We start from the raw sequence: 15,289 nt of genomic DNA, 5'->3' as shown, positions 1-15,289 counted from the left end.
AATCAAGGAGAAAGAATATAAAATATTGATTATTTTACTACTAATTTTCCAACAGAAATGAACAAATGATTAACGAAAGAGATATTTTTTTTGTTTGTTTGTTTGTTTTTTTGTTTTGTTTTTTCTGTTTCATCACTCGCTCAAAGTAAGAGCTACTAAGAAGAAGAATGAAAAAGGAAGGAAAATCAATCCTTACAGTTCTTCATCTCGGTCCACTGTTGGTTGTTTTATAACTCCAAAGCCATCAGGTGTCAAATTATCATACAATGGCTGCCCATCCAAAGGCACAGAGTACGATGACATCTCCTGTAATGATCAGAAAAAATAACACCTCAGCTTGTGTAAATTCATTCAGGTTCTTCATTGCAAAATTTAGTTACAGGAGGAAGTGGGTAAAAAAGGAAGAATACTCCACATCTAGACAATAAATGACAAAGGTTGACAAAATTAGGCTGGAAAATTTTTTTATGGAAATCTCTAATGAATATACTGTTCATCAAACCCTTCAGCTTGCACAGTTAACAATCAACTACTCCCTACAATATCAATGCATTATTCTGCAAACAGGTGATCCAAATAGACAAAAAATTTCATTGAGAGATTTGCAGACAAATAGTACATGACGTTCCTAAACTAATTTACAATAAAATGCAGTGCACCTGAGAAGGAGAATTAAAGCACATTTCAGATCTCAGGAATAAGCAGGTGAAACATCCTTGGAGTTTACATAATCAAACTAAGTATATTGCATAATACAAGATATCTCACCATCATGTTCTCATGTTCCACACTTAGATTACTCTCAGTGCAAGAACCAATCGGTGAAGCTCTGATAGGAGATTTCAACTTACTGAAAATAGAACAGTTTGCAGAAGAAAAAAAAAACTTCAATAACTTATAACAAAACACAAAGGTCAAGTGATAAATTTATCGCATTAACACAATAATGAGGAGGACCCACTTGTCCAATGAGCAACATAAACCAATTTGGTCAAACTCTAAGTAATCAATCCCCAACAGAACCATCAATCAAGGTTTAATTTCATCAATTAACTAAAAATATCTTTAAACCAATTAAACATTCATTCAGGCATGACAATAACACACATCTGCATCAAGTTGTATGATTTCATGCGCAACATTTGACACTCCAAAAATTCAGTGGGAATCCCCTTTTTTCTGCACTCTTCCCTTGCGTTGTCAAACCATGGTGTTCAGTGAGTTAAATCATTTATTATAGAAGTAATTAACGGCCGTGATCTTGAACAAAAATATCACAGTAAATCCAATTAAATAATTGATTCTACATCTGGAAATTAAAAAAAAGAAATGTCTCAATCCAATTTAATTTCCGCTGTCAGAAGCACCACATCATCAAACAATATAAATTCTAAAAATAACTGTTAAGAATAGCTTTAGAAATCTAATATAAAACCCTTCATCCTTCCCCCAGAGGTCATAACACACAGATTAAAAGATTATTTTCATACTTCTAATCCTAAATACAAACAAAATAGTATAACATTTTTTTTGCATTTTCCAAAAAGTCACAAAGACAAGCAGCTAAAAGTGCATTGTAAGGGAAGAAAGTGTACATCAAAACAGAAAGATTCCTCCAGCTTTTTCATCTCCATTTTCTTATTGTATTATTTTGATTTATCCAGATTCATTGTGTGCTGTTTGGTTGAAATATGACACAAAAATCACCAAAAAAAAAAGAGACAAGGGTTTTTGGCATCAAACCAACAAAATATTTTCATTCTTGCTATAAGCTGAACACAGAAATGTTTTATTCAAATTTCAAGTTCAGAAAACTACATTATTGCCTGATGTAATGTTTCACAAGCAAAGAGACTAAACCTCTATCAACCCTTAAACTCCCAAGGGTGATCAAGACAGAATTTCTCCTCACAATATCAAGACATTATCAAGCTGACAAGTGATGAGAATTAACAAAGATAACAATGGGGGGGTTATTAGTTGGTTTGATGCCAAATTCTCCAACATAACATCATAGTAATGATATAGTGGACAGTAAGGAGAATTACAATTGAGATCTTGAAAGTGAAAGGGTGAACATCAAATTAACAACAAGAAATTTAACATCAAAGAGAGTCGCAAACCTCTGAGCATTAACCCTTGTTTTCTTTGCAGGCTGTGGCTTGGGTCTGTTCCGCACCCTTGTTGATCTACTTTCTTCTCTCATACTCAAGATGTAACCTTCTTCAGAGTCTGGTGTCAATGGTGAACTTGGATATGGACTCAGGGAATGCTGAATGACCACAAAGAACTCACAACAATAAATATGCTGTATGCAACTTTAGTGCTTTATAAGCGGGTGAGAGCTGAAACTTGTCAAGCTGTGCTCTTTGCTTCATAGAAGTGTTCTGCTAGCTATTTAGGTTACATAATCAAACTGATTATGTAACTCAAGGTTTGCCTGATAATATCATAATAATCAACCATACAAATTGACATGTAACACTGTCTAAACCTTTCTACAACACCATCCTGCTTCAAAACCTAATGAAAGAAACATTTCAAATCTACAGTCTCAAACTTAACATTGTCTTCACTGAGGTGGTTACATGTAATACACAATTTCTCCTTAAAAGTTTGCTACATTATTTAATTGACAGGTCATAAAAAAGACAAAGTTATCAGTTGGAGCATATCATCTTGATATAACATCAAATTGTCCTAATTAGTTTACCAGAAGACAAACAGCTTCTAGAGGGGAGAATTATAAGTCAAGATTTAAAACTTAAAACATGACAAAAAGCTGAAATGATAACTTCACCAAACCAATCAAAAAGGCTATCTTAAACAAACTTATCTGTAGTGACAAATTCAAATTCTTTTTGAAATCCCTTCTACCAAAGTTTCAATTGTGTTCTTTTAAAGTTACTCAAACCAACAGTTCTAGTAAAGCAATAACTGACACCAAATTGCCAATAACAATATTCATGATTAAAGCATGAACTGATTAAAAAATCAAATCATTCCTGATCAAGACCATAATTTCATGAATAATGTACTTTAATTTAGCAACACATCTTACAATGGTAAAAATTAACAGAAGACAAGGAGAATTCTGAATTTTTCATATGCCAAAATCTGTACATTATACACAAAAGTGATAATCCACAGTATAATACACAATATTTGTTATGTTGTGCACTCTCATTATATTTCCTTTGTTTCTCAATTTGCGTCACACTGTATTCACAAGCATAATTCTCATAACACAACCACATATTGCACATGAAGAAATAAAAAGCTCTGTTCACAATACAGCAGAGAAGTTAAAAGGAATGCAGTAAGACAGTTACACACAGTTTATGTCCCTCAACATTCAAACTGTGACAACACAATTCAAACATCACACCAGAAAACTATCCTTCAGGCTGTTTAGGAAAACAGAAAACAAACAAACAGCAATAAATCTCTGACTAATTCTACCTTTAAAACATTTGCAGTCATGGTTACAACAACATTAACCCTATTAATAGACACTTGTATTCCGAGACACAAAACAACAGGACACTCTAGACTTTTGGTTGAATGTCTACAAGTAATTTTTTGTGTCGAAAATAAGACACGTCAAGAATTCCTGAGAAATTACGGCCTCCTTTTAAACAAAAATTTCCTTGGCCTTGGTTCTGGCAAAGATTTTGTGTAAACAATATTTAGTGTTACCTCACCACATCTCAAATTATTCACAAATGCCAAACAGCACCATTAATAGTTAAGAACTTGATGTCACGTCCACATGTTAATAACTCAAATAACAGAGTATTCTGTTTGCATAGCAATTTAATCAGTAGCCAAACACAAAATACTAATAAAATTTGCCATTTTGCTGATGAGAATTTAAATAGGCTGCTAATCATGAACCCAATACACTTGCACACTATAACACAATTGACAGTCAAAACACTCTTTACAACTTGCACCCCATTCTATTCTGAAAATGGATCTAAACCTTTCAAGAGTAATTTGAGTACAAAAGTAACACATCAACCATGACAAATTGTGTATGTCATGATCACATTCACCTTTCTGCCATCATAAGAGACACTTCTCAAAAAGTCAGTCTGATAGAATTTACTGGCATCTGATACAGGATGAAATTTTCAATAAATAAGGCCTACAAAACCCATTTACACTGTATTTAAGGAAATGAAATTACTTAAGTCATCAAAACTTTCTGATCGACACAAGAAAATGTTTTTAAATACTTCCTGCTATAGATTTCCTATTTCCATTTACCTTAAAACTATAAACATTCTTCTCGACAGGACAGGAAACAAACCAAATCCAAAGTTGCCAAGATAGTCTACTTACAAACTAATTAACCAGTAGAAAACTAAAAATAGTATTAGACACTTTTTCAATTTTAAGAATAAAACAAATAGTAGTTGAAGATTCTGAAAATTCTAAGTTCAAGAATTAGAGAGATGTTGTCAAAACTGCAGGCACTGAAAGCCAATGCTAGATTATGGTAAACAAAATATTTCCATAGTACCAGTAATCTGTATAGACTAATTCACGAAATAGTAGTCTATGCCCTTAAGCTAAAGAAGGTGAAAGTCATAATTATTGGTAACAATTTGATGGGAGTGATATTTTAACTTGTAAAGTGAGGGCTTGAAAAAAATTACTTCTTGATAACCTTGAATATTTTGATATAACAAGGATAAATTCTGCAAATAGTACAGAAGACAGAACAAATGTTGAACAAAAATCTTAACATAACAGATTGCATCGCTTAGTGGTTGATTTTCAGTTAGAAAGCAAGGCTCTAATGATTATGTTCCCACTGAAGGTCACAATAAAGAGTGAAACTAAATTTAGTACACCCTTCTCTTGCTGTTCACTTAGGGTTGTCTAATAATTTTTTTCCTTTACAAAACTAACAGAGACTTGTTGTTATTCGCACAGGAAGCCAAGCTCAAAAGTTTGGATTCAAACAATAGATCCATTAAGGAGAAATGCAAGTTTTGATAAAATCTTGTGAGTGAACGTGTCGGAATAAGAAAGCAGAGATTTAACCCTGTAACCTTCTTTTCAGACTAAAATAGTTTAGCTACTTACCACAGTCTCTGTAATTCTTGGTCTACCTGGACCTCGTTTTGTTCTTCCTGCGATAAAGGAAGAAAATCGAATCCAATTAGAAGTGAGATAAAAAACAAGGTATACGCACAGATAGGAAATGTTGCTTGCAACACGCGTTATGATCTTTACACTAATAACAATACTAAGCTGTATGAGACGTAGTCTGACTAAAAACAGATCAAGCGTTCTCGAAGGAAATAAGTTTTCTCAGCGCAGAGCGTCCATGACTTTGGTCGCTCAGCTGATAGCTTGCATCAATGATCGGTAGTTACTACGAACAAACTTAATTCAAATGAAGCCATGGCGATTTAAACTTTCAGTAGAAACAGTCATTGGCCTGACCGGGCGAAACGCGAGTCTTCCATTGTCACATTAAGTGAAATTGGCATCAAATCGCAACGTTGTTGATTTCAACCATGCACTAATTCTACGGGGAACTCCAGAAGAACAACAAATGAACATTCATAAATAATACAAAATCGCGAAGAACGCAGATGTTTCACCCGGTAAAAGGATGAAGAACAATTTAACAGAAGCGTTTCTTTGTGCACTGAAAAGACGCGAGATAGTAGGTGCCTAAAACGGACCAAGATCTTAAGTAAAATAGAAAAAGCGGATTTTGAGCGAGTCATCTTTTCGATTTTTTAACCGTCCGTTCCTCCGCCATCTTATGTCATTGGCAGTAATTATTCATATCGCTAGAACAGTAGTTCGTGCCTTTGTTCGCATTTTTAGATTCACTAGTTTCTCGTGTTTTCAATCTGCCGAAGCTCTTTACCTAAAGTACTTGGCGTTAATGTTTTTCCTTCCATACATATTGCAATCGCTTTATTCCAAAACCGTGTGTTACGCCCATCGAATAAAAAATCAACTGTTATTGGCAACATAACCCATGAATGGCCGCGGTTGTGTTTAAAGGAAAGGATAGCGAAGCGACAATAGGTTGGCGAATTTTAAGGTACTCCCTGGAAGTTTCTGATCTCCTCGCTCAACAGAGATAGCCCAAATTGGTTTCCATGTCTCATATTTTCAACATTTCCGAGATTTTAAAAATAATTTTGAACTTTTCAATTGGAACGCGCCACAATCTTTGGACTTCATCACAAAATGGCGTCCTCGAGACTGATTGATACATACATAAACCATGCAAAGGAAAATTTTAAGCAGCGTCGTAGCTTGGTAAATGCCCACTGGATTGATTCACAATAGAAGCTGTATGGGAACCCAAAAAAACCATCACTGAAATGTGAACGTAAGCTAGCGAACAACCACTGTAGTTTGCGCGGATTTACAGTACAGCACGTCATCGTATGCAAGTCTCAAACAAAACAAATTTCAACTCGCCTGACATGGCTTTTTGATTCAGGTCCTGCACACAGTGTTTAATTCCTAGAGTTTTCTCCCCTTGTTTCAATCCAACGCAATCCACCACACTCCCCAGAACAGATATGCTCCGCCTTTGCAACTCAGTAACGCGTCAGGTCGAACGCAGTCAAGAAGCTAGAAACGCAAACCGACGATTGAATTCATAGCACTTTTCCAATTCCTAACAGCGATCACGACGCCGCGAACGATTTTCCCTTAAAGTATATAGATTCCTCTCAAAGGCAAAACAATTTAGTTTCTTCATGCAAGCGTTGAAGAGTCTCCAAGAAGGGGAATTTCACTAGCCTCTGAGTTTCGTAGCATGCCGCCATGCATGCTTGATATGCAATAGCCTTGCGCGAACAACACGACCCCCCATAAGGTAGCCACGCCAATCAAATCAGCCCGCTCCTCCTCCATTGGCGAACGCTGATTGGCCAGTGGTAAGTGACGCGGCGGCAAAGTGAAAGAATTTTCGTCAGCTGATTGAATTTTTATCGCGCCACGAAGTTTGCCAGGCGTTCTAAATAACGCCTGTTTGTCACGAAACCGAACGATTTTGAAATAAGTGGGTGTTTTAAATAAGGGAACTTATTAATCATTTAAACTGCTAATGAACAACTTTTGTGTTAAGCGAAAATATCAAAAACGAAGAATCGTGAAAAATGAAAATTTAATCCACGGGTATTTACAAAAAGTTTTTTTGGCGTTTAAGGTCTCCCGAAGAATCAAATGGATTACGAGTCTTGACATTGGTAATGTATAATACATTTGGGTTTTTCTCCTTTTTTTAAATTCTCTATTGAGCAATCAGACTGCGGGGGGGAATGTTGAATTATGCTATAGTTTAGGGCTAATAAATACGGCAGATCCTCAATAGATTGATGTTAGTACAAATTCGAAAAAAAGCTCAAGATTAACGTTTTTGCGATACAATAATGAAAACAAAAATATCAGAGTGTAAAAAAATCGTCAATAAAAATAAAAATCGATTCTTGAATATACTAAGAAATAATGATGGTAATCAGCTCCTTAAAATGAGCTAAAATCGTTTGTTTAATATAACAAAAAAACTTCCGGTAACGATGATCTGTTTCTTGCGCGATAATGTTATCTTTGGGATCTATCACGAGACCGCCATGATATATTTCGTGACCTCCGTGAACCGTGACCGAAAACGTGTTTTGACTTTTCCCATCTAAATAGGTAACACGCATCAAGACCGTGTCACATAGCAGCGGAAGGAAGCAATTGCGAAATAATTGGACATCGATATGACCAAAGAAGACAATATCGATTGATATTTTAGGCAATGTCCACCGTAGCATGGCTAGAATGTCATATTTTTCAATTTCCCTTAAGCGCTGTTTCGTGTTATCAAACTTTATTAAAGATCTACGTGAACTTGTCTGATCCGTCTTTAGAATTTTATATCCTTTGTTATTGTGCTTGACGCAATCATTAAAATGCGTGTTTTAGAACTAATTACCAATATCACTATGGTTAAAAGAGCTATTCAAATACTGAACACTTATTAGCAATCGTGCAATGATCATTTCCTCTCTTTTCCTTTTGTTTGAAGATGTTGTAAGGTCTAGGGGCCAATGTAAAGTCTGGATCAGCAGAGTGGAGAAAAAAGGGGAACTAAAGTAAAGAAAGCCTCTGTTCTGAACCATTAACTGTCGAAATGAGGTAAGAAAATTCTACGTTTAACTTAGATCGTTCTATTATTAGCATAAAACGGCCTAAAAATACTAATAAAAATATTATAGCCTATGGCTAACTTGACTCCTGAGTGGTCGTCCACTGTATCTGCTTAAATCGATATGGAAGGGAAAGCCATGGAAATTGAAACATAACATGTTTTCTTTTATTTCAAGGGAACATGAAAGAAGTGAAAAGCCTTGTTGGCGGGAGATGGTAGCGAATATTGCTAAGTTGGATTGGAATAATTTATCGCTAATGGAGGAACAACCTCAAGGATTTTAACTCCCTAATTGGATTGCTTGCTACAAAATGTAACGATTTTGTACTGGATGGCAGCATCTGAGAAGCAAACTCTAAAAAGGGGTCATACGGTTTCTTTAGCAGACGGCCATGGACTGATGAACTGATGAGAGATTGCTTGAACTTACCGACTGACAACTGATTAACTTAGAGATACGATCGACCGACTGAAAAAGTAACCGTTTAATTTGCCTACTATTCAACCGACTAACTGACTGACTTCCTGGTACGTTGAATAAATGAATGACCAACTTATTGCCTGGTAATTGAATGACTGACTGCACGGCCCACTGACAAACAGACTAACCGACTGAACAATCGATCGAAAATTGACTAAATCCACTATATATAGACTTTAAGACTCCTTGACAGAGAGCAGTGAAACTTTCACTTTACAAAAGTAACCAATTAGAGAATCCGCGTGTTTTCCTTTTTCTTGTTTTTTGACCGAGTATAATTTCAGTTGGTTGTGGCGCCGATTTCGATTCAAGATGAGCTGGGTTCTTTTTCGGTGCTATATGAAAAGAAATAAAATTTTTCAAAGCACGGCCGCTTCCTCAATCTCGAGAAAAAAATTCGCGCCAAATCGTAAACTTGCAATCCGGGGAATACCCCTCAGGAAATACGTCATTTTAAACAACCGATAATATCACCTTTAACTTCATACTTACGACAATCCCAATGATCTATTTATAGACCTGGGCGTGGGTTCTGCAATGTTTGACATATAACACATTTTCCATAATTTATGCAGAATTGCTAATTTTCTCGCGAAGGAGATACAACAATTTTTTTAACAACCAGAGCTGAGACTTCGCAGTCCAGGAATGGATCAGACCATCGTGGTATAATCATTATTGTAATTAGTCTGCCTTAATTAACGTTCTTTTTTCTTTAGAAATTATCCTTCGATGTTCTCGGTCCCATTCCTCTCACGTCTATACCGCTCATTTCCCAGCTCTGCCGCTCGAAATTCCCATTAAAATCGAAAAACTTAGCCCGCGAGTATTGGCTACTATACTTCTTTTACTGCTCTCTTCCTCCTACCATCGTACGCAACAACGCGGAGGAAAAGCAAACACGTGATTGATTTTTGAACCCGATGGGGCTGGGTCGAGACTGCATCGCGAAAAACGCTCTGTCTCGTGCCAATCTTTTCTCTCAAAACAATTTTGAAACAGTTCGAGGGGAAAAAAATAACAAGGAAACATTCAGCGATCTGACCAGCTATTCAGACTTACAAACGAAAAAAATAAAAAAACGAGACGAGACTCGAAATTTAACACCGTTAACTGGAATTTAACCTTTCACGAACCATATCAATTTTCATCTGCTCACCCTATCAGCTTCGGGTGATAGAGGTGTAATCGCTTTCGTCAAAGACCACCCAGATGATAGTCTCGTTCTTGGCTTGTGTTGACGCAGTTACGGTCATAAGAGGTCTGAGGGATAACAAAAAGAAACTCTAAGAATGATAGGGGACTTGATTGTCTACCAAATGTGTCAGAGATATCTGTCGTCGCTTTTCTTTGAGTCCGGAGAATGTATGATATAATAACTAAAAGTTTATCCTCACTGAGGGACAGAGGTCTTTTAAAAACTAATCCTTCCCTTCCCCTACCCCCTAACAACAACGGAATTTGCCATTATGTGACGTATAATCTTTTAACCTTTTCAGTTAAACTACGAACCATGGAGTTCTTTTTTCCCGTTCATCCTGTGAGCTTATAAAAATTTCGTCTACATTGCCAAGATTACCGTCGTATTCTTAGCCTCTATTAACACAGTAAAGGTCACAATAGGATTGAGTGATAACACAAAGAAACCCTGAGAATGATGGGTGGGGTGGAGGGGGGGTGGGGCAATCCGAACATACAAACATTGTCGCAAAGAAATCTCTGACGTTGTCAAATGCAACAGACTATTATCAATATCAGTATCTGGGCAACTGCCCACCTACCCCTCCCCTAACCCAACATTAACCCTAACTTGTCATCAATTGACTGTTGTCAGGTTAGGGGAGGGGTAGGTGAGCAGTTGCCTAGATACTGATATTGATCCGACTATTTTATGCTCTCATGTAGCTTAATCTTAGACAGTTCATCGATCATCCATGCTTAGGGACATGATTCGTCTGACACCCGTCCCCTTCCCCCGTTAAAAATGCTGGACGATAAAGTGTTTGAAACTTCCTTTAATTTCATAAAGATGACACATAAATGTTTCCCATACACACTTACGAACTGAGGGCCCCACGTAATGTTCACAAATTGCAGTTAGAAGTGATGCATAGTATCAAAGCGAAAACTTACATAGCGTGACAAGAAAACAATGGAAGTTTTTCGGTTCCCTAAATTGTTAACAAACGTTATATAATAAAGAGGGCAACATAATGGAAACAGTAAATTTCTGATCTGCACAGAAACCAATATTTTATTGTCCTAATCATTCGATATTGAATGAATACCAAATTCATCCATTTTGAAGAGGATTAACCTTATAATGCCTGCGCCTGAGGGTGACTGATTTCTAATTTCTCTGTTCAGTATCTTACTTGAATCAAATGCGAAGGTCACGAGGTAAAGGAAATTATCACCGTTTTAAAAAGCTCGCTTAAATAAATTTTCACTGTCAGTATCAAAGGAAATTTAAAGAGAAAAGTGCGGAGAACATGATTACTAAAGTAAGGGCGTGAAGGATTAATGTGTTTTAGACTGTTTACACAACGCTCGGCAAGTGTCTCATTCATGACACGCATGACTGCTCTAATTGCGACACACCCGTGCGTCAATGAATCTGCCCGCCCTGATCTGTATGTAGTTGTAAAGGGGATTCCCTTGGTCTGTGCGTTGTCAGATGGATAGTGGCACTTTGAAGGTGAAGCAAGGCAAGTGCCATCATTTTCAGAGTATATGTCACGCCCTTTCGCACTTTCTAATGTTTCCCCTCTGGTTGCAAAATCTTGAAAGCTGATTCTATTATTTTCATAGCATTGTCAGTTTACTCAAACAATCTATACCCACTCGTTTCCAACGGTAAAAGCTATCTTAATTCACGTGCGACATAGCACGCTGAGATCAGTAACGTTCATTACCGCTTTTGTTCCGTTGATATTCTATATTGGGCGCTATGCCACTACTGTTTAGCTAGAGAGAACAACTCGATAATATTATTCAATTAAACCGTGCTTCGTCTGGATTTTTTTTATCTCAATCCGTACAACCAATCAGTAGAAGGTCTACACATATTACTAACAGGTGGAGTTGCAATTTTTAAAAACCATTTTATCACTGGTGCAGCGAGAGAAAACGATTTCTTCAAATGAGAATTTAATGCCCTTAATCCATCGTTCTAACGATTTCTCCCTCAGGGCGATCATGAGATTTATCACTATACTTACCAGCTCATTGCCAGAGACAATAACTCAGCACATTTCAATTCTACAAATCCTCACTTTCATGAGTTTTATCCACAAGATAGAATCAAAATATTAGTTTTAGAGCGGAGATTTTGGTTGTCTCGAAAACGGCTTAATAGGCGATCTTTTGTAACCTTCTTAAAATAAAACCAAGATACTTTATCCAGGGGACATCGGATGATCTCTTGTTTTTATCCAATTAATTTTTATTGCACACCTCTGAACGAACTTAGCAACTCGACTGTTTTGACCAGCTGGTTTATTGCTCTACCTCTCATTATGACCTTACATCGCGAAAGGTAACAAAAGAGAGTAATTCGATTTCGTTAATTATTTGATTTTATCAACTGAGTTGATAATGTAATTTGGCCATCTTTAAGAGCTGTTGAAGCTGACGTTTCGAAAGTTAGCCCTCCGTCAGAGCCTTAAACACTATTTACGATGGCCAATTTACATCATGTAAATAGGCCACCGTAAGGAATTTTCGAGATAATTTGGTTTTATCAACTGAATTGATAAATTATCAACTGAGTTGACAAAACCAAACAATCTTATCACTCTCCCCCACCGACGTAGCACCACTCGTAGTTTCTTTAGAAACTTACCCCCTACAATCGATTTAGTTACCGAGGAAATGTTCCACTTTACTGAGTACATCACATTGCAATCCACTCGATGTTACATCCCTCTATAGGCATACGCCACCGACACCCAAGTAGGGAGTCTTACGCAATGGACACATAAACAATATTGCTAAAAGTTCTGTATCATAAAAAGGAAAAAAAAACACTTCCACATGATCCAGCGAAAAAGCAGAGAAAGTGGAACAAGGTTGTTAAAAAAAAAATCAAAATCAACAACAACACACAAAAGCAACAAAAGCAAAGTTAAAACAACATCAACAACAACAACATCTCTGCCTGAGTAACGAGGTCTACTGAACATCTAATTTCACTATCACTGATCATAAACTTGCCGCGGTAAATGTAATTGAAACACTCTGTTTGTCAGTCTAATTGAGGGTACGTCCTGCATTCCTGTTTGCAAACAAGTGATATCAAACGCAACTTTTCAGTCTTTGTCAGTTATCTTTGTTCAGCGGGCAGACTTGGGAGCAAACGAAGTGGACAAGGGCGCAGCCTAAATCTTGCATGGAATTAAATACCATTTGTGCGGTGCCTATGAAATAGATTTTCAATGCACGCACACAAATTAACCAGTAAGTACTTAATTTTTTACGCCGCAAGTAACATTATTTCTTTCAAGGCTAAACATTGGTTATAATAACATATCAAGGCTTCCCTGTTTTCTTAATTCAATTTGACGTTGGTGGTGAAGATGTGCACCAATTGTCTCAACAGGTTTTGTTTAGCGAAGACTAGGGTGATTAAATATTCTATCATGATTCGTATGCAAATTTGCAACCAGAAGGCGTCTGTGTTCCTAAATCACTGCGCCATTTGAATATTTGTCTACTGTTGTACCCGTCTATTGTGTAATTGCAAGGGGGGATTCCCTGGAAGTGTCTGTGATTGGCTAGTTTTCCGTAAAGGATGTGACTTTTTCAAATATTGAGTCTTATGAGAATGCATCTAATTGCGCGGCAGTGGAACAATTGATCGAGGCTTCTCTTCATGCGGACTAGTCATTCAAGAAGATTAATTGTGAAAATGAGGTTCTTCTTTCCTATTCCCTCGGAGAGTGAAAAATAGAAAACTACAAATTGAAGAAAACGAAAACTGGCGCACGAGCTGGTCATAATTTTCACACCCACAATTGAACATTTCTACTTTATTTCCGTTCCCATGCGACGGCTGAAGGAGGTAACGTGCTCGTGCTGTGATTTCTATGTGGCTGTTTTAGTTTTTACCGTCACAGTTTCCTTGCAAACGCATCTTTATTGCGGTTACTTGGTACCTGATAAATTCTCGTATTTACACAATAATGTATACTAATAACGTTGAAATTGAGTCAAATTATGCGCTGTTCGTTTCCACACTGAAAAAAGGAGAGCCTTCCCGTTTGATTTCTTTATTTACTCCAAGCTATAAAATGCAGCTGTGAGCAAGAGAACCGTTATCTGATGTCTTCCATTGGATACCAATGACCATAAGTAAACCGCGGGCAATATCTAATCTTATACTTTGTTGGATTTGTAATATCCACAGCCAAAACATTTGCAACAAAGTGGGAAAGTTTCTAAAGAAACTGTGGTTTTGCGTCAGTGGGGGAGTATCACGAAATTATTTGGTTTTATCAACTGAATCGTAAATGTAACTAGCCACCGTAAAGACAATCTAAGGCAAACATTTCGAGCGCTAGCCCTCTTTCAGAGCTCACGACGAAGGGCCAACGCTTGTGACGTCAGCTCTAGAAACTTTTTACAGTGGCTAATTTAAATCATCATTTTCAACTCAGTTAGAAACCAAAAGATTTTCAGTCAAGAACTATGAATCAGATTTCACGTGACATTTCTTTCTCGTAGTTTTCCCAATTTTGTCTTGAACTTTATCGTTAATGAAGTATGAAGTCGGATGTGATATTTACATAAGTCCAGAACCCTCTAAGGAATAATTTTACTGATGACATGGATCGTTGATTTCGACGCGGGAAGAAAGTCAGTGACGGTAAACACACTCCGTTTGCTCTGGCAGGATTAAATGAAAATTGAGAGGTATCATTAACATACGGGTCAAACAAAACAAAGAAACTGGTTTCACATTTAAGTTATGAACTTTAATTCATTCATATATTACACTTCGCTACAAACAATTTAACCTAAGAAAGTGCACAAAATAGAATCTGTAGATGGGTAGCGTGCACATTGCGCGTACACTGTTTGAGATTTTCAAGTTACAAAAGTATATTTCAAATCATCCTCGCTTTTCCTTGTCCATATTTGTGGTTTCACGTTCAAAAATATTTAATTTCCTCTAAGGATGATTAGCGAATAAATATGGAAGTGTTTCTTGTATGTTTCTTGGCAAGACCATTTAAATTTCATTTTATCACTTTCCAGTTTTTTTCCGTATCGTTAGTAATAAGGGGAAAATTTTTTAAGAAAACGCTTTCATTGGCTTGGCGGAAACCACTCGACTAAACCTTTCAAGGATTTTACTTCTCGGTCTAAGACAAACGAGAAGGGAGTCACTTAATAGCAAGTTCTGACTGCGTGCCCAAAATGTGAGTTACTGTTTTGCTTCTGATTTTCGTTTAGTGTTTAATGAATATCAAATCTCCAATACAGCATGCCTTTCTTTGATGGTTTGGCTGGTTTCTGCCCCCCCAATAGATGGCTCTTCAACGGAAGTCAGTTTAACGATAGACACTGAAGATACACTAAATCATAACCCAGTTTCATCTTGCTATCTATGTGAAGGC

General features: G+C 36.8%; 1 protein-coding gene across 3 annotated transcripts in view; it reads right to left on the bottom strand.

The window, feature by feature from the left end:
* Positions 1-5,141, bottom strand: part of LOC131788412 (histone-lysine N-methyltransferase 2C) — a 38,709-nt gene extending 33,568 nt beyond the window's left edge. For all 3 annotated transcript variants that reach the window (XM_066173172.1, XM_066173173.1, XM_066173174.1), the window contains exons 1-4: positions 5,098-5,141; positions 2,124-2,272; positions 769-850; positions 197-306 (exon numbers count right to left, since the gene is read on the bottom strand). In XM_066173172.1, coding sequence (XP_066029269.1) covers positions 197-306; positions 769-850; positions 2,124-2,206 — 275 coding nt within the window. In that variant the 5' untranslated portion in view covers positions 2,207-2,272; positions 5,098-5,141. The remainder of the gene's footprint in view (positions 1-196; positions 307-768; positions 851-2,123; positions 2,273-5,097) is intronic.
* Positions 5,142-15,289: the final 10,148 nt, after the last annotated feature.

The sequence above is a fragment of the Pocillopora verrucosa genome, chromosome 10 (genome assembly GCF_036669915.1).
Source record: "Pocillopora verrucosa isolate sample1 chromosome 10, ASM3666991v2, whole genome shotgun sequence".
NCBI lineage: Eukaryota > Metazoa > Cnidaria > Anthozoa > Scleractinia > Pocilloporidae > Pocillopora > Pocillopora verrucosa.
This window is presented reverse-complemented; position numbering and strand designations above follow the sequence as displayed.